Source organism: Trichinella spiralis (assembly GCF_000181795.1).
Source record: "Trichinella spiralis strain ISS 195 chromosome Unknown Scfld2, whole genome shotgun sequence".
NCBI classification, from domain to species: Eukaryota; Metazoa; Nematoda; class Enoplea; order Trichinellida; family Trichinellidae; genus Trichinella; species Trichinella spiralis.
Window position 1 is genome coordinate 6,223,880 of NW_003526941.1, and position 19,798 is coordinate 6,243,677.

The 19,798-nt window shown below is 37.0% G+C and overlaps 3 protein-coding genes across 3 annotated transcripts; all 3 read right to left on the reverse strand.

Moving 5' to 3' along the window:
- Window positions 1-467: 467 nt before the first annotated feature.
- Window positions 468-14,933, reverse strand: Tsp_06003 (putative kinesin motor domain protein). The gene is made up of 16 exons (XM_003380224.1): window positions 14,800-14,933; window positions 13,870-14,137; window positions 11,813-11,906; window positions 11,434-11,751; window positions 10,718-10,852; window positions 10,409-10,553; window positions 10,174-10,342; window positions 9,790-10,117; window positions 8,254-9,615; window positions 7,422-7,679; window positions 6,950-7,005; window positions 5,173-5,208; window positions 4,180-4,306; window positions 1,212-1,336; window positions 726-943; window positions 468-633 (listed from the first exon to the last, which is right to left on the reverse strand). The coding sequence occupies exons 1-16, from the start codon at window positions 14,931-14,933 to the stop codon at window positions 468-470; spliced, it is 3,939 nt and encodes a 1,312-aa protein (XP_003380272.1).
- A 69-nt stretch (window positions 14,934-15,002) lies between these two features.
- Window positions 15,003-15,492, reverse strand: Tsp_06002 (conserved hypothetical protein). The gene is made up of 3 exons (XM_003380225.1): window positions 15,393-15,492; window positions 15,230-15,372; window positions 15,003-15,077 (listed from the first exon to the last, which is right to left on the reverse strand). The coding sequence occupies exons 1-3, from the start codon at window positions 15,490-15,492 to the stop codon at window positions 15,003-15,005; spliced, it is 318 nt and encodes a 105-aa protein (XP_003380273.1).
- A 1,890-nt stretch (window positions 15,493-17,382) lies between these two features.
- Tsp_06001 (conserved hypothetical protein) lies at window positions 17,383-18,428 on the reverse strand. The gene is made up of 3 exons (XM_003380226.1): window positions 18,375-18,428; window positions 18,045-18,247; window positions 17,383-17,491 (listed from the first exon to the last, which is right to left on the reverse strand). The coding sequence occupies exons 1-3, from the start codon at window positions 18,426-18,428 to the stop codon at window positions 17,383-17,385; spliced, it is 366 nt and encodes a 121-aa protein (XP_003380274.1).
- Window positions 18,429-19,798: the final 1,370 nt, after the last annotated feature.

Here is a 19,798-nt window from a genome sequence, read left to right on the forward strand (position 1 = left end):
ATCAAGTAGTATTTCCAAGATACCAAAGTAATATTTGATCAAGAACAACATGCATTATCATCAAATTGCTTACACTGCGCACATGCGCACACGAATGGATTATACACCTTTGGGAATATCTTAATAAATTCCCAAATGTTGACAATTCAAAATCAGCTAAACAATTGTTATTATTATTATTATTACTGCTGACTGTTTTCGTTTTTAATTGAAATAAACGTTATTCATTCATCAGATGTGATCCACAACCAAAATTATCAATACTGAATTCTGGAAATGGTAACTGATCAATGTTTAAAATATTATTAAATGAACTATTTCTTTGCAATGAGCAAAGCGTAAGCAGAAATGCAAATAATGAGCCAGAAAAAATGGGGCTTTAGAAATGTGAGAAAAGAAATTAAAATATACTTTAAGTTAAATTGATTAAAAAGAATTGAATAAGAAAACATGATCGAAGAATCAAACTAAGACAATCCAATATGTTCATTACGAGAAATCTGGGAACTGATCATCGTAATCTCGTGTACAGGTGGCCAATGGATACCGACAAACAGTTTGTACAACGCTGCCCCGATCAAACCGCCAATATGAGGACCAATAATTGGTACCCAGAACCAATAATTTCGAACGCTTAAATAAAAATGTTGATTTATAATTCAGATGGCCACAAGTACGCTATCCGCAGCGCGTGTAAAGGTTATTTTGATCGAATTATTTATTACCTGAACGTTTCAGAACCCCAGCCAGTCAAAGATGTCAGTAAGCGAGGACTGAAATCACGAGCTGGATTAATCGCTCCACCACAATTGTAACCAAATCCTGATGCGACGGAAAAAATTGCCAATCCAATTAAAACTGGAGCAATTGCTTTAGGCACTTCCATATTCCGTTCATCGGTTACAGCGACAATAACCATCAACAAAATTGCTGTGCCCAGAACCTAAAATAATGTAACATAAATTTTGACAATGAATAATATTTGAACAGTTTTCAATTTAAATTTATACTTGATCAAAAAAGGATCCAGCAGTGCTTATATGATCACTTGGATATGTTGCAAAAATGCCGGCTGTTGCGTTAGGTCCTGTTACCAACCGATGTCCCATGTCAAACGTATTTATTGCATCTAATCCAACAAAAAAATTCAAATATATGTTAAATTAAAAATAAAAAAGTTCCACTGAACTTATTTTACCCGTGTAAATTACAAGTACAATTGACGAACCAATAAAAGCCCCTAAATATTGTCCAAACCAATAAGCAGGCAACATATGCCAACTACAAGCACCGATACTGCACAGCGCAAGCGTGACGGCAGGATTGACGTGACCACCTACAGTTGAACATAATTTGAAAAATATTTAATTGCAAAATTATCTTTTAATAAAAATACAAAAACGTGCACTTATAATATTCTACCAATTTCAATTCTTAAAATTTATCCTAATCCATAAGTGATAATCTTGATAAGTGATAATAAATGACCAATCAAATGCAGTTATTGCTCATTAATTTCAGAAGCAGAGCTTAAGCTAAAGTTGATATTAATATTTAAAAAATAAGTGGGCATTCAACAATAAATTATTGCAATACAACTGGTGTTAGATATCCGGTATCGGTACCGAGGAAGCCTAACATTATTCTGAGATCAATTTCACATTATTCGTAAAGGTGAAGCGCATGAAATTATAATTTCAATTGTGTTTTATGAAATTAAAGATTTTAGTGCAACTGCAACTGTAAATTGAATAAATATTACTTTCTGTAATGTTCAGTAAGTGTCTTGTAAATAAATAGGTTTTAGTACCTATCCCAATGACATTATCATCTGGATTTAATTTTAAAAACTGAAAAATCCATTTGAAAAAATTATGATGATGATGATGATGATGATACTGCTACAAGTAAAAATTTAAAATTGTTATTCAACTGTCACATAATTCATTAACATTAATTCAGCAACTAATTAATTCCGTTCTTCAGCATTCACCCTTTGGGTAAGTTTTTCAATTAATTTCAATCAATATTAAAGTATTATTAATTTAAAAGTTATTAAATTCTTCCAATTTTTCAAAATATTCAATGCTTTTAGCATTTATAATGAATTTAATACAACCGTATAATTGATAACTTCTAGTAAAATCAAAAGTATGATATTATTATAAATGTAAAATTTTGAAAACTATCCATTTCAAGCTAAAACAAACATTTACCGACATCTGAAATTCACGTGAAACTTAACAATGACAGTTTGCTTTCGTGAATTGCAAACTGCAAATATGTTTTGCACTGAAATGCAACAAAAACAAAACTGTGACATTATCAAGGTACTGATTAGCAACATGGAAAATAATGTAAAAGTGAAAAAAAAATTTTTGAACACAATTTCATTTCCACAATTTTTCAATATTATTGACCTTTAAAAAGGAAGTTTGCATTAAAGTTTCCATCCAACTAAAAACCATTATCAACAGAAACCCCTGCTTTCAAGCATTTTGAACTACTATTCTGATCGACAATCATTTTCAATGCAATCGTCGATTTATCAGCATTTATCGTATATTTTCTGAATCAGCATCGTTCTTGCAAATGTAAATATAGATAATACACAAATTTGTATTTCGTTCATCAGTATCTAATGATATATTTTATCAAATATTATCACTAGAAAAATCAAACAGCAAAGTTACCAATCGCGTTGCGTTAATAGTTAATTATCTGCGAAACGCAGCCCAAAATGTACAGCTGTTGTATTTGCCGACTCGCAGTTTTAAATGCAAAAAGGAAAACGCATGTATCAACCCATTTCTCTACGCAAATGTGTATGTAATGGAATAATTGTATCATTGAACATTAGCTGTACAGCGGTGAAGCAATAAAAAGCAATTAAACAATAAATTACACACATCAAAGAACTTCATCATCATGTTTGATAATGTTAAAATTGGACAAGATTGGAACAGTAGAAAACAATGAATTTATGTTGCGAAAATTTGCTATACTTTATGCAAAAATTGCTAACTGTTCGGCATTTTCATCTCAGCTATCTACAGTAATCATTATAATACAACATGCATTCATTCTGTCTACAAATTTAGATGTTCAATTTATAGCTGAAAACTTAAAATTGCAAAAAACTGTATGAAAAAGTTGAAACTATATTATAAGTGTGCGCAAGTGAGTGCAAAATTTCTCGAATACAGAAATACAAATATTTTGAATAGTGAAATGAAGAGGAATTCAAAGAAAAAAATATCAATTTAAATTAATCGAATTTTCAATGCAGAATGTACTTTTTCATTGTTTTCTTTTTAATTTGCATCTCCACAATTTGATCTTGGTGTTGCTGTTGAAGTATTCGAGAAAAATTGATGAACCGTTTCCAAAATTGATCACCGCATGAGTGAAGAAACAACAATTTTTGCATTCTTTTTTTTCGGAAAAAAGAAAATTTAGGTTAAAATTGAAATTGCCAAGTAAAACGATTTCGCCATCTTATTTTCACTATTGCATTACATCCGACTCCTCTGCACTGACAACCTGACAATCAAAAAGGGTAACAACTCAATTTCACGCCTTTTATACTTTGCAAATTTGCAAAAAGCACTCCAAGAACCCTGACCTGACCGAACTTGACTAAAAAAAAGGGAAAAAATTATCAAAACAGAATAAGGAAATTTTTTTCTTGTTGAAAACCACCGTCATACGAGGATATTAACGTTCCTATGACGTACAAATAAATAAACACTTGAAAATGCTGTTTGAGGTTTCAAGCTAACGAAAAGCCGCTTCTAGTTTCAGTGTTGTCTTTAACCGGTTTCGTTGTTAACCTCGTCACACCGCAAGCCAAAGTCAAACACAGTCTTCAAATTCCAATTAGAAAATCTACTTTGTTTTGTCGGCAAATAGAAAGCAAGAAAATTGCATTAAAATTGTACCTAATGAAACGTATATTATCAAAGAAACAGGAAAACATGATATTATTCATTGTTCAGGGAGAATTGTTGTTCTTGCTTTGAATTTGAATTTGAACACACACACACACACACACACACCTCTTAATCTTGATCAGTATGCTTATAGAATTGATAATAAATCAAAACTGCCGAACAACAACAGTTTAAAGTCAAATAATCAAACAATAATAATAATAATGGTTACTTATGCAAATTTTACCTGAAACTCCACCGCTGACGTAAATGGCGAATGTCAATGCGAGAGCGTAGGCAACGTTGACGGTAACAAAATTTCCAGCTTGTTGTCGACTGAGAACCGCCTGTGCAATTGCTCCATCACCAAGCATCTGAAAATGTAAATGTAGTGGAGAAGCTTTTCCGAATGAACAAAATAATAAAAGATGCTCACCACAAGTACCAGGGTGCCAAAAAATTCGGCCAAAACAATTCGAATCCAAGTTCGATCAGTACGTAGTCGTTTTGCCATCGTATGCTGCAATCTCTTCATTTATTCTTATTATAATATTATATTAATTGTTTTGTATTAATTATTTCTTCTAACTGAATAAATCAAAGCCGACAAACAAAGCAGTGAGTGTACTGATGCAAACAAGCAAACAAGTCGATCAACCGACCGTCTCTGTACACTGAAATGCTGCTCTGTGAATATGCTCTGCTCACTTTTCTGAAAGCAAGCAACCGTTGGACGGATAATAGACAACAATAACTGCTTCTTAAACAGAGAAAAGAAGAAACAACACACGCGCACAGCAACAACCAATGAACGAACGATAAGCAAATGATGAACAAGCAAGCCTTTCTTTTTTGTTATACTGCTGTTGTTGTTGTTGTTGATGTTACTCATCTGGTTGGTGGTGCATTATCGAATTTATTCCAAGTAAACAAAATAAAGCCAACAACACCTAGAACCACTGACTGACTATCCGAGAGATATAAACATTCAACAGCTAACCAAGTAGCTAATCAGCTATCGTTTCAAATTCAACTGTGCAATGCTTTCATCAAAGCGACTGTAAGGTTGAAATTTTGCACAGCAATTCAATTGGCTGAAGAGAAAATTACGAAAAAAAAACCCAAGACATATTTTCAACGATTAATGTCAACCATTTTGGACGTTGTTTGCATTTAGCATAACAAAATGCCTTTTTTCCAATTAACAAAATCAACACAGTTGAAATTTATTTTCACCTACCACAATACAACTTATCAATTTCTTCACTGGTATCATCTGAAAAACTTACATTCAAAATAAATAAATTTCACCTAAAAACTGTTCTTCTAAATAGAATATTACACATTAATAATAATAAAAAGTTGTTCACAAAACTAAAAAGTAATATTCTAAAATAATTTATTGCGATAATCAAAACCAAATCAATTGAAAACTTCAGCCACTTACTTCTCAGAGATGACTGTTTTTGTGTAAATTCTCATTTGGTCCATGAATCATTTTCAATTTTTTCTATCTTTTCAAAAGTTTCAAAAAAAAGGACAACCTGACTGAAATGATGCTTTTTTTCCAGATTGAATGGAATTTCATGATTGATTCGATCAGTGATGATATAAATTCTTTTTCAATCCTAGATAAAAATGAACGCACCAACAATTGCAAAAGAAATTGACGATCAAACCTGTGTGTACTTGTGGCACATGATGATCATATTTGAAAAAACGTTTCTTTGAAATTCGAAAATAAAAAAAAGCCTACCTATTAATATTTCACAAGTTTCAAATAAGCATAATCTTCATGTCAAAAATGTGAACTGTATTTTCTTCTTACCTTTTTCTTACCCAGCTAATCAAATAAACTTTGCAACCAAATTATCTCAAGCAAACACATTCAGTGTAGAATTATCAAAAAGAAAAGTAACGTCATATCGAGAAGTGAGCTGTGAATTCTTCAACTTTGAAATAATAAATATTTAAATGTACAAACTCTAAATCATCAGATGAAGAGTAAGTTATTCTTCTTTCTCTTCTGATCAGATAACGTCATCTGAAATGCAAAAGAAAAAAAATACACGCTAGTTGCCTGTATGGTGAAGATAAAATTTTATTTTAAATAAATAAATAAATGTTAAGTTGAAAAACAATTAAAATTAAAAAAAAACATATATTTAACAGAAAAAGGTAATAAAAGTAAGCAAATTTACTCCATAGACAAAATTGGAGGCTATGCGGCAGGCCTCAGTGAACAATGGCAAAGGCACAATATAAAAAAACTGCAAATAGACTTTCAAGAATCAATGAGAGGCATGTAGAGACAGATTATTTTCTATAGCAGCTTGAACTCGATGGACACCAAGTAGATCCAATCTGTTCCTGTCAATGCCGACACCATCGCAATCGGCCAGCAAACTGGGCAAATAGGTAAAGGTAAAGGTGTGGTCCGTTGAACAACAACGAGTTTCACTGATGCCATTATGGAGGCAGTACCCGGACAAGCATTAAGGGGAAAAAAAATAAATCCAACTAGTTGGCTAGCGAGCTAGCTGTTTAGCCAGACACATATACATACATATACATATGCAACAGAGAGTTCGAGTTGAAAAAATCTAAAAGCCGAAGTGAAATGTTTAAGCGCGCTTCGGCAAACGCGCAGCTGATTGATTGATTGTTTTGTTCGATCAAATACAGAAACAAACATGATAAATTCAAGTCAATGCAATTATTGCATCATTATATACACCGAATTAGCAAAATAGCAGAAAATTTAACCAGCTCTGCTAGGAGCAGCGTCGAACACTGTAATCAGTTGCACATGTGACTTGCAAGCGTTAACACGCTTCTCAAGAATTTTCGTTTCTTGCACAAACGCTTCCATCATGCCCATACTGTGGCTTTCCATACAGTCCAAAACGTGCACTATATTCAAACAATAAAACATCAGTCAGTTGAACATCATCAGCTAGCTGCGTCTATTGTCACTTGCTCAAACTCTTCTTATCCTGCTAGCTTAAAAAAATTACCATGCAAAAGTATGCATATATCCGCGATGCATGAGCATTTGTGAATAAAAGTTTAGCTGAAGTAATGATAATTTTAAAAAACAGTAAAAAGAAAAGAAAAACTTTTCTGTACATGTGTGATGCCACACAACTACTATTATCATTATTATTGCTGTCGTAGCAATCAGAAGCACAACCAAACTATGCTCATTTCGCTTTCAGTATCACAATAAATAAGTAAAAACAACAAAAACTGCTAAATAATATCTTCTCCTCCAATCATACTGATTCACACATAATAAATACTCAGTTCGTGTATAAATAGATGGTAAAAATTTGTTCTGTCAATACAACAAACAACAGCTGAGCGTTACACGGTGATCAATACATACAACATCATATACGCAGTTGGATTTTGTTTTAAGCAATAAATTCACGTTAAATTATACCAAAACATGCGCTGGATAAAAATGAAAATTCTATTGATACTTACAGTCATAGCACCATTTGCTTTCAGGAACTCCCAAACGTTCTTTCGCTTTGCGCAACTCCACCTTCAGTGCTTCTTGTTTAGCTTTCAGTTGATCGATTTTTGCTTTCGATTTTTCCATCTCTTCACGTGTAAGACTTGACGATCTCGATGATAAAAAATACTTTGGACGTAACAAAGACGACGGTAAACCGAATATTCCTTTATTCGATGGTGAACCTGGACTTTGTGGAGCGCTTTTGAATCCTCGTCCAATAACATCTGCAAATGTAGAAAAAATTGAAAACGAAAACACTAATTAATCAATCAGCAAGATATCTCAGAGAAGAATAAAAAAATTCAAACTGCTCACTCATGAACCATCTTTTCCTTGGGCTACGTTCACTAGCCGAAGCACCACTGTCGACATCACTAGCCGAAGCAGTGTCGGCATCGCTTGAAGATTGGGGACTTTGTTTTTCCAAATTTGTACTCTGCACTTTTCTTTCAAATCCTCTTCCATTATTACCATGCGATAAACTGCTCACAGTGATATTTGTTGCAGTTGCGACTTGTTGAACACCACTCTTATTCTTGACAGCGTTATTAGCGTAGGTTGTATTACTATTATTAGCAGCAGTAGCAGTAGTGACAGTAGTAGTAGAAGTAGTGGCATTGGAAGATGTGGTTGCAGAGGTAGTAGCAGTGGTGCATGGAACTTGTACGGTTGGAGTGTTGGCAACGGTAGCTGTGGTATTAATGACCAGACGTTGACGAGGTTGTGTCCGGGGTGCTAGCTTCGCATTCACGGTGCTTCCGAGAGATAATTTTCCTCCGGCAGTACGATGCAACGTACCCCTGGGTGGTCGAATAAACGAATCCGAAGTTGGCGTCGAACTGTTGTCACTTCCCCTTCCGCTGCTCGTCGACCTAGCCACCACCAAGCTTGCTCTGCACGGCTGGGTCAGCTGCTTGGGACAAGGGGAGACGATCAGGCCGACCGTACTGTCATGACCGCCAGACTCGTAACCGGACGAGGTCCGTTGACTTGGCGAATGAGAACCTCGGGCGGTGAATTTCGGAACCCTGGCATTGGCGAGAAGAAGATGCAACGGCGACTTGACACGAACTTGATGACACGGATCCGACTTCTTTTCTTTGATCGCCTTGCCAACAGCGGCCAGGTTCAATTTTGGCAATTTCGACTCGCCGCCGGCGTTGGAATTGCAATTCTTCAGTCGGGTCGAAATGGACTGGCTGAACTTGAGCTGCTGTGATTTGGAACCTTTGCCGGAACAAACGACCGGCTCAAACAGATCAATCGCCTGACGGTAGCTACCACTGGTTGGCGGTGGCATTCTATTATCGCCGCCGATCCCACGGCAACATCCAACATCGAACGTGGTGGGCACAACGCTGGGCCGTTTTTCGACCTCGTCCAAAAGTCCAGACTGACTAACTGGAATCGGTACTGGCATGTGGCTCTTTTCCACTGTCGTTGTCGGCATGCTGCTGCTCTCTTCAAAACATGCGAAACGTTCTTTACCTTCTGGATCAAGTCGTTGCTGCTGCTGCTGCTGACCAATGCTAAACGAATCGGCACCAACAGCAATTGGCTTTGGTTGTTGCGTTGGCGTGTTCAACAGCAATACTTGCTGAGCACGTTCGGCTTTCAACTTTTGCAAAATGTCCAACGAACGCACTGAACTCAAACTCAAACTTGCTTGCATGGCGAGTTCTAAATCCTCGTCCGACGACAACGACGGCACGTCTTCGTCGACGGGATCCGCCAGTGCACTAGCTGTGCAAAGTGAAATCGAATCCGAACATCTCGTATCCACGTCATCGGTACTGAGAATGCGCAAACGACCTGCCGAATCGGAAAATGCGGCACTGATCGATTCGGTGATTCCATGCAGCAAAGTTTTCGTCTTCTGACAATGGTCACCAACATGCTCCACCGGAACGTGCACATTGGAAGAATATTGTTCAGACGAACTGTCCTCTTCCACTTCGACAATATCTTCCAAATAACGCGCCTCTGGAGAACCGTAAAGCGAACTCCTCGTTAACTGGACATTCCACTCTTCGACATTTGACCGAGACAACAAACCTTCATCTGCAGTGATCAAAGGTTGAGCACCACTACCAACGTTGACCAAACGTTCCGTTTCCTGACGAATGATCCACTCACGAACCCGTTCACGCTTACTCTGCTCTACCATTGACCGATGGTCTAGTAACAATTTTTCTGCATTCTGTTGTTGTTGTTGTTGCTGCTGTTGCTGCTGCTGCTGTTGTGGCTGTTGCTGTTGTTGCGGCTGCTTTGGTGGTTTGGGTTTCGCTTTCGGTCCATCAATCCATTCTTCTTGTTCAATTGAATGCTTGCTACTGATTCGGGTCATCGTTGAAGCCGGTCCAGCGCAGATCAAATTGTTCAAAAAATGTGCCGGTCGTTTCGGTGCCGTGGTAGAAGTGGAATTTGACGACGGTTTCGGAATGCGTGTAGAAGAACTGTGACTGTGGGCGGCGGTTGATGCCGCAGATGGCTCGGCCACAAAAGGCACTCCAGGAGTACCCAAAAATATCACCGTGTCACAGGACTGCTCTGAGCTTGATGTAGTACAGTCCGGATCAGAAATACTTCGACGAATCACACGCCTTTGACGTTCTTCGCAAGAGCTATCTCCACCTGATGAACTATTCAAGCCGACTCCGAACTTAACAAATAAAATTGTTCAAACATAAATACATAAACGTGTGAAATTATTCTTACCGGTGTTTTTTTCGTTCGTTTCAAACGATGTAATCGACTAATAATTTGTATTGTATTCATAGTTTCCATGTAACGGCAAGAATCTGGTGACACGCAAGCCAAAATCGACACAAATTTACACTGTGAACTGCCAATTGTCTCTTTGAAAATTTTCGTCAAATTGCTATCTCTGAAAATCAAATCCCATACAAACTGAATGAAACATTAGAACATCATTATAACAAACGGTGGCTACTTTGATGGCAAATGCTTCTGGCCTTGCAGCAATGTGAGAAGAACGTTGCCGATCGCTGGCAGTGTTAGGCTGGTCCGATTCGGTTTGGTACATTTTTCACCTTGTCCGAGATCAATAAGATGCAAGCGGCTTCTTCCACCGCTTACTGTAAATTGAAAAATAAACACACATATACACTTATGAAGTAAATCAACAATATAAATTTGATTACAACTTACAACAACAATTCAGACAGATTATTATGAAAAACACACTGAATTAAATTGAAAACAAAACGAAGCAAGTGAAAAAGAAATTCCACAATTTTACCTCCTCCTTTTCCATCTTGATTCACACGGTACTGGTAAACATGCAGAGTAAAAATAAGATGCGAATTCCGTCGTTCTTCTTCGGTATCTAAATGACAACCGTATAAAAGGAAAGAAATGATAACAATGTTCAAAACTATAATTAATAACTGGCAATAAATAATTCAGCAACAAACGAGCTGAAAATAAAGCTAGACAACAAGACGGCGCATGAAATGAACATCATCTCTAACTAACTGCCAGATTTTCAAGCAAGCAAAACAGAGTTCGTCAGCTAGCTAAAACCTTAGCGCAACGCACCAACGGGCGTGTGTGGATGTGTGCAAGCATATGTGAATGCACTTGATGCAATTCTTTTAGCGTTTGTGCTTGTTAAATTAAAATACAAGAACAGCTTTCGTTTAATTGGATGCCAACTGCGCCCATAAATATGGCATCCAACATAAAGAATGCTAAACGAACACGTTGTAAGAGCAAGCTATAGCAGATGGAAGAAGATGAACATTTTCAATGCATAATTATCAACCAATATTCAATCATCCTTCTACACACATATCACATAATATAATATATTTACACGTATGCACACACAAACACGAGTAAATAAATATTTTAAGCATAGCTTGATAAACTGTAACAATTTTTAGTAGAAAAATTAAATCAACTTTTTAATCAATAAGCATTTATTCTTAAAACAACTAATGAAATGTGACTTACTGAATTTTCTCAACGAGAGAGCCGTGTCCAAATAATGACCTGCCTTTTCCAAGCTAGGAGCACGCAATTCACTTGCGTTTTGCAAATGTGCTGCTGTCAACGCTGAATCCATAACAATAGCACCTTTGTTGGTCAACAAATCTCGCACTTCTTCATTTGGACCTGATATTTCCACCGCAGATACTCGGACAGAAAATCTTGCCCCTGTCCTTTGCTTCTGTTCGCCTATCAACCGGTAAAGCCAAGCTATAGCTGACGGTATTACTCCAACTTGGTGCACATCATGATCTTCACCAATAAAAGTACTATTGCAACAGCCTAAATATTTTCGACATTTCCAATAATATGTAATAGATTCATTTATAAATAATATTCATACCTTCGCCTGTATGACCGAATGACAAAATGCAGCTATCTTCTCCAGCAATTACCGTCTGAATAACTTCAAACAAAACGTTGCTGCATATTTCGCTCTGAAAAAATACGCAACACAGTTAATTATTCAATTAATCGACAAGATTTGAAGCATGTTTACCAACGAATCATCGCCAGAAAACACCGAATCAAATCCAAACACCTTTTTCAATGCACCGGCTTTGTTGGCACCAACCGGCCTGCGTCCACCGGAATACAATTCTGCCACTGCAACTTGTTTCTGACGTCCATCCACCGTTATGTAATTGCTTCCCGGACTGTTGCTAGCATTACTGTTAGCACTGGGCAATACCCGAAGTGTAACTTTGAGCTAAATTCAACAATACAGCTGTGAGCAATATATGTTATAAATAAAGAAATTAAAAAAATATATATATATGTTGTAGTGTCGACATAAATTAGCAATTTTGCCTGAATTAGTGTTAATTTTAAGTTGACATGAGCAGAGAGAAAATACCAAAAAAAAAGAAAGAAAAACAAGTAGAATAAGCGCATCAATAAGCAAGAGAAAGTCCGTCGTACAGAGACGAAACAAATGCTCCACAAACAATCGATATAATTCCATCAATTGCGAATCATTTAAGTGGACCATTGCGAGAGCTTGTTGTTCGCGTGGGCAATTCGGAAACGATCTTTCGCAATGGCACCAGAGCACTGTGTGATCAGCAGTGGCGAAGAGCATTCGCCCCCAATCAGCGTCATTAAAAATTGTTAAATCAGCCGCGTCACAGGGAGAAGTCGATTTGCATTTCCGTCAACTCGACCACAACGCACAGCTAACAATGCGTCGGTATGTATTCAATAATAACAGAGCATACAAACGGATTAACTGAAGAACAACGACAACAACGGCAATTGCGGAACAGCAGAAATACTTGTTGATGTTGTTGCTTTGGCAATGGTGGTAAAATGTTGGAGCAGATATAAAAATTTGATGCAATCCGTTCGAAAACGTGAAACTTAATTCAAGCTGCCGGTCATATCAGAAGAAGGAGAAGAAAATGATGATGATGATGATGCACGCTTCAACATTGCATGATTGACCATAAGTTAAGCTAAGCTAATCGAACAACACCGACAGCCAGCTTGCAATTTCCTGACTATAACTGCAATCAATTTGCCGTATAAAACAATGCGAACAGCATCTCCAGTCGGCCAGAAATCTTCATTCATGAACAATTAATTTTATGTGAACAAACCTTCTGCTCATTGTAAAACTTTGAAAAATTACTGTTACCAGCAATTCCACTTTAAATGTTAATAGTATTTATGTTATACATATATATATATATTTCCACAATGAAAATTTAAATGCTTCCTTTATGAATCGGTATTGCACTTTTCACTATTAGCAACTCCAGCTAACTAACTAACTAAAGCTAACTAACTTCCTCCGATGGTGGTGCCATTACAGAAAACATTTCTTTCACACATTTAGTTATACTTCAGTGCAATTGACAAACTGGCTGGCTTGGAAAATTGATAAATTTAAAGAGAGTGGAAGAAGAAGACAAAAAAAGAAATTTATTTATTTGAGAGGAAAATTTCCAAAAAGCCAACAAATCTTCGAAGCAAGCCCTTGAAATGAAAAAACAACAACAACAAATGCAGCTAATTTTTGAAAAAGATGAAAAGTGGTGGTACTTTTCCCAGTCAACCAGAGAGCAACTGCCAAATCGATAAACATCGAGAAAAAAAAAGAACCACAGAGAACCGACCACCACACGACGTCTTAATAATGTTAATGATCACAAGCTGTTCACGTTTCATCTTCATCCATCAAAGATGCCATTGAAAGAAAGAAAGTGAAAAATAAAAGAGTGAACCGCGTCATAGAAAAACAATAAAACTCTGCTCTACCTCTCTCACCCATTCTGTGTACTAGGGTAGTTGTACGGTAATAAAAAACAATAATGTAAAAGTATTACTTCCAGAAGTGATTAAAAAAAGAAATTTTTGATCTTCCTCTGTTTGGACAAATTGTAAATTTTCACATCTTACCTTGTTTGATGAGTCTTTACGTACTGCAGCAGGGCCGAGTAGTCGAAGCAAAGCGGGAGGCACTGGTGGGGGTGAGTTTCGTAACAGTCGCCCAAAGTTGAATCGAGAATTCCGATTTGAGCCGAATGTTGTCGTCTTCTGGCTCGATCCATCAGTCGCACGTTTGGATACTGATCGACCGTACCGACCGTGCGACGACTGTTTGTTCCGGGATGTCAACGGCAGAGAAGAAGAAGATGACGACGACGGGCAAGGCAGCTTCGAGGGTCTGAAGAAGGGGAAAAAAGAACACAAAAATTAAAACAATACCAAAACCAACAAAATCTCTCATATTCATCCCATCATGACAAGCTGCTGCTGATTGCCATGACCCGTGCATGCATCATCATACTTGGAGTGAGATCGTGACAAACGTTGTTGGCTCATCTCCGCATTTCAAAAGCCCAGCTACTACTGGCTAGACTAGAAAACGTTGGAAAACGCATCTCTCCCAAAAGGCCACTCAGTAGAAGAAGAAGAAGAAGAAGCTATTCAGTCACACCAGCAAAGAAAACTACCACTATTCCTAACCACTACAACTATTATTGCTACTACAAGTTCGCCACTATTTGACTATACGTACTGGTGGAACACCACGACCTAATGAAGTGATCAATAGAGGGCGACAACCTTTAAACGTCGACTGACCAAGCGGTCGAGTTGATTTGTGTCTCCAGTCGAATTAAGCAAAAGAAGAAGAAGAAGAACTAGCCAGATAGATAGCGATTGCAATCGATAGGCGGCAGAGGAATAAAAATCGCCCAAACGGTTAGAGATGACAAGTTAAGGGGAAAATTCATTTCACAACAGTTTGCAACTGGACATTGCACGCGCATATTTGTCACTCGATATACAAAGCTTTTTTGAAGAGATGAAAAATAATAAACTTACGAAAAAATTGCTAACGATTCGTGCAAAGCAAACGGTAGTCGGTTTGCCGGATTGACAAAATCAAACGACGCAGGCCAGGGGGCTCGAAATACCACAAATTCGTCTTCACTCAATTCAATACAAGTGGAACACATTTTTATCCAATTTGAATTTCTGTTATGTTTCGATTTTTGGCTAGCATTCAAAGCCAAACATTCTCAAAGTCACAAATTTTCAAACCTCCAACCCAACATAGATACAGCATCCTCTCGCCTTGACAAAAAGAAACCATGTTGGCACTGAATTGAATAAAAATGTATTTTCATGCTGTTGTTGTTGTTGTTTTCCAATTTTCTTCTTCGTCTTATTTCTTCGGCCAAAATTTCACTACATCTGCATTAATTGTGGTAACAGATTTTCTACTCTTTTCTATCCATCAGCCTGCGTATACCTGCCTGCTTGCCTGCCTGCCTGCCTGCTTGCTTGCTTGCTTGCCTTCACTCGCTTCTTCGCGCTTCGCTTGCTTGCTTCCAACTATGCGTTGCCGCCTCGTTTTAACGGACGGCTCGGTTGCATGCAATCGGAGGGGGCCAACTGCGGAAATTACTTCTCACGTGAGTTTAACAGGGCTAAATTTTCCATGTTTTCAAACACAACCTCGCCACAAACGACTATATAACCGATGACAATTGGCCGACACAAACAACGCCACATACGGTCGTTGGAAAAGTTGACAATGTTCTTCGTGACAGCTAACAACACCTGACGAGACAAAGCAGAAAGCAAAAACTGACCAACCTCACTCGTCACGCAGTTGTTGTCAGCTAAAACCAACCGGCTACTGGCTATTCAAATGAAGCTGTGTGTAACATTGTTCTCGCCAGATTCGACCCATATATATATATACGTAAAACAAAATCAAAAAGAACAATGACTAGGACAATAACAGTGCCATCAAATAACAATTTTCCCGTTTCGAATATCGCTGTGCTCAAAGAGGCTCCCCCGTGTGATGTGTGTGTGTGATATTTCATCCTGAACTACAACTACACCAAAAATATATAAAATTCTTGCATTAAACATTGTTGCCAGCCAGCTTGTATCAATTACTTCCTTTCCCAGGAACAGTTTCAAGAGAAAAACAAACAACCTTGCTTCGTCAGACTGCACACTTTTCTGCAATCATTAAACGAGAGAGAGGGTGCAACTTCATCAATATATTTTCGCTCCGGTCGTTAGTTTTTCACCATATCACACAAAGAACAACAGCAGCAAATAATAATAATTATTATTATAAAGTTCATTCATTTCCGAAAGAGTAAAAAAAACTTCATCAGTACAAAAACAATCATTCATCTTTTCAAAAACATAATTTGATTTACACGATGATGCTTTCTGAATAAAACACGAGCAATTTATAATAATGCATCTTTCGTGTAACAACGAACAAAAGCTCAACATTTCACAAATGTTGACGTCAACGTGGTTTCTAAAAACGTCCGCATCAGAAGAAAAAAGCCCAACAATCCATTTTTAACCTTAAGCTTTCAAAAGTGCATGATGCAACAACATAAGCATCAGCATCAAATGATAAAAATAATAAATATTCACACACTGAGCTGTTTGTTGTCCAAAGTGAAGAAAATCAACCCAACAACAACAATAACAACATACAGGTTGTGTTAGCCGAAGATTTTTCTCGAATGATCAAATCTAATTAGTATATTTTTTTTGCTTTTTGACCATTTATTAACGATGAATTTCATCTGATCATATTTTTTGGATAAAACTGCAATTCAGTTTTCAAGAATGCCGCGCAATTGAAGGGTCCTTTTCCACTCCTCAAACCCGAGTTGATGATGCAAATTTGATTTTGTCGAATCGGTTTTCTTTTTTCAACTTTTCTTATTTTAATAAGTTTTGTTTCGATTTAAATTTGCTCCAACATCAATCCAACCTGCGTTGCAATTTCACTAATGGCAACTAATCAAAACGTTGTCAGAAGACGAATGCGCAACTGAGGCAAAATTCTTTCCCTGCTACTTACTACGCAGTTGCCAGATGCTGGTTGAGGAAAATTTCATCCATCGTCCACCAACCATCTAGTTCCCTTTATCTGTCTGTCTGTCTGTCTGTCTATCTGCAATTCACCGAGTCAAATGAAACAACAAAATCATTCAATTGTGCATTTTGTCGTGTTTTGCAAAAAGTCACTTTAACCACAAATTCTCATCAGGGACAGACAATGTTTTTCGCAAGTTGTAAATTCATCCTCCATTTCCATCCACTGCCATTGGAAAAGTCATGTAAGATTACTTTTTCTCCCTCTCATCCACTCCCTCTCTCTTTCTCACTATCGCACTCTGAACTCTCTTGGGTAGTGCATTTCTGCAATTTGATTGACACACACACACACACACACACACACACACAACTTAAAATTGCCAACAATTCATAAAAGCAGAAATAAATTTTACCAACTGGAATGCAAAAGTGAAGAGAAAAAAAAACAATTAAATTACAAGCCAATAAAATGAATAAAACTTTTTAAATTACTTTTCTCCCAACTTATTTATTTTCAGATTGTTCTTTTGATTGATTATTTCATCGATTATTGCACAACATCCCGTCAACAACGCTCACTGTTGGTCGCTTTTTACACAAATAAAATGCCAACTGTCTGCTTTGCAAAACTGAATAAAACTTACACCACCTAAATATTAATTTATGTATATATCTATATATATGTACCGTTATTCAACAATGAATCTTCGCATTTTGTGCGTGCAATGACCGTGAACAAAAACAAGAAAAGCTGCACAAAAACAACAACAACAACAACAAACTAACCAGCTGCTTTCCCTAGTGTCAAGTGCTGCTTGCTAGTGACTGCAGTTTTGATTATACGAAAGACAAATACAAAAATACAAAAAAAGCCATAAATGAATGACAAGCACCGTACACATGGCATTTTGCTGGTCAAGCCGTGAGAATGCATGGTCATTTTTGCATGAATAAAGTGCAAATGCACAGACAGACAGACGGTCGAGAAAACGAAACAACCAACAGCTGCTGCTAACCGTGATCACCTACGGTCCTTTTACAACCTACTAGCCAGACAACGAGGTCAACAAGCTGTTGCTGATGGTTAAAATTGGCAAAAGTCAAAACCCGCCACAAAAGTATTAAAGTATAAAATAAATGAAAGGAAAAAGTGAACAACAAGAGCGTTGTATAAGTACAAATAAATAAATAAGTAAACTAACCTGACAATATTACTACTATTGTTGACGTAATGAGTGGCTTTGGAAACTGGCTTGTTGTTCAAAGCGGTGACAATCAAATCTGCCAAATTGGTCATCAAAGTTGGAGCCAAAGAATGCTGAGGTGGCAGCGGCAGTGGTGCTTCTTTCACTGGCAATGCTTTACAACAATTGTCAACGTGATTTCGACAGTCGGGACGAAATGACTAAAGAAAACATAAGCAGAATAAAAAAAATATACCACAAGTAAAAAAGGATGCAGAATAAGAAAATTAATGATAACACACAATAATTAATATTTCAGGATATCATGAAACAAATTAACCAACCAACTGTTGTCTCCTTCGTTCCCTGTTCTGTGAATCCCTTGACAGCTATCTGTTTCATCGGTGCATGAGCGAGGCTAATTGTCGAAAGGACGTAATTGAATTAAAGCTTCAACTCAGCCGGACTGGTCAATGTGACCAGGCGACGTTAAACGGCCGTCGCTTTCTAAAGCCGACGAAACCGGCGGTCCCTGGCGGTATGTATGAGAGAAATGATTGAACAGTAGTAGATTGGGTAGATTTTATTTTACACAGCTGCTGCAGGCTTTTAGCAAGCATACATATAAATTGACCAGTGAACCTTGTGAAAATCAATCCGATCAAAGAAAACATATACTATTATATATATATATATATATATATACACTTGCACGACTTCTTGGCTGTCACTTCAATCTAAACGCGATATCTGGACACAGAAGCATTGCATAAGCAGCAGACAACGCACTCCCCCCCCCTCATGCCCCTGTATTTGCATTTGACTAAAGAACAATAAAAGCTGAAATTGACTCTGCGCACAGACACACAGACACACACACACACACGATTGTTGTGTAAATGAAACCAATCTGCGTGTGATCATCAACATTATTCAACCGTACTGATATAATTTATGCTGTATTTCAGTGTATTTTCAAATTTCCACCAACGTATGGAAAAAGAGTTTGCCTCCTTTTCAATATTAACAAACAAATTGGCATTATTCTTTCAAAAAAATCAGAATCAATCTATATCAAATACACTAAATGAATAATTGTAATATTTTTTTCCGGCTGTTGTTCGCTTGATATAAATGACATTTGAAATTGCATGAAATAAAAAAATTGAAAAAAAGAAAAAATTTTTTTAAAAGCAGATATGATTTCTGATCATCAAAGATTGGAAAAGAAGTCCCAGATATGCAGAGAAAGAGAAAATGAAGGGTAGAGATAAAGAGAGTGACGTCAAAGAGAATTAATTGATTTCAAATAACAACAAGCAGAAAATTCTCATCCAACTAACAAAACGGAAAATTTTCATACTTTTCATTATGATAAACACACTGATGTAAATATCTGTAAGAGTTTTGAGCAAAAAAAATGAAAAAAAAGCATAACAATTTAAGTTGATGATGTTGATTGCTGCTGTTGTTACTATTAGCTGAACTGTGCAAGTGATTCATACTGATGATGCATTACTGGAGAATAAATAAAAATATCTGATGAGCAATTATTGAAATTACACTTGCACACATTTGCAAAAATGAGTAGCGTTGAAATAATTGGAAACTAACCAAACTGAACAAGGCAAACACTGTCTATACACATGACAAAATATGTATAAATTTTACCACAAGTATATGGAAAAGAATGAAAAACCTCAAGCCAAAGACCAGCCAGCCAGCAGCAGGGTATATGACAGGGCAAGCAGACGACCGGACGTTGAGATGTC

Excerpts from the sequence above, each read along its gene's own strand:
- Tsp_06001 (XM_003380226.1), bottom strand. The coding sequence starts at position 18,428 with ATGAAACAGATAGCTGTCAAGGGATTCACAGAACAGGGAACGAAGGAG. Across the intron at positions 18,248-18,374 it reads AGGGAACGAAGGAGACAACA|TCATTTCGTCCCGACTGTCG; the intron begins GTTGGTTGGTTA and ends TGTTTTCTTTAG. Across the intron at positions 17,492-18,044 it reads AATAGTAGTAATATTGTCAG|GTGGTGTAAGTTTTATTCAG; the intron begins GTTAGTTTACTT and ends ATTAATATTTAG.
- Tsp_06002 (XM_003380225.1), bottom strand. The coding sequence starts at position 15,492 with ATGTGGCGTTGTTTGTGTCGGCCAATTGTCATCGGTTATATAGTCGTT. Across the intron at positions 15,078-15,229 it reads GCAGGCAGGCAAGCAGGCAG|TGCCAACATGGTTTCTTTTT; the intron begins GTATACGCAGGC and ends TATTCAATTCAG.
- Tsp_06003 (XM_003380224.1), bottom strand. The coding sequence starts at position 14,933 with ATGTGTTCCACTTGTATTGAATTGAGTGAAGACGAATTTGTGGTATTT. Across the intron at positions 11,907-13,869 it reads GTAAAGACTCATCAAACAAG|AGCGAAATATGCAGCAACGT; the intron begins GTAAGATGTGAA and ends GTATTTTTTCAG. Across the intron at positions 5,209-6,949 it reads TATATGCATACTTTTGCATG|ATGATACCAGTGAAGAAATT; the intron begins GTAATTTTTTTA and ends TAAGTTTTTCAG.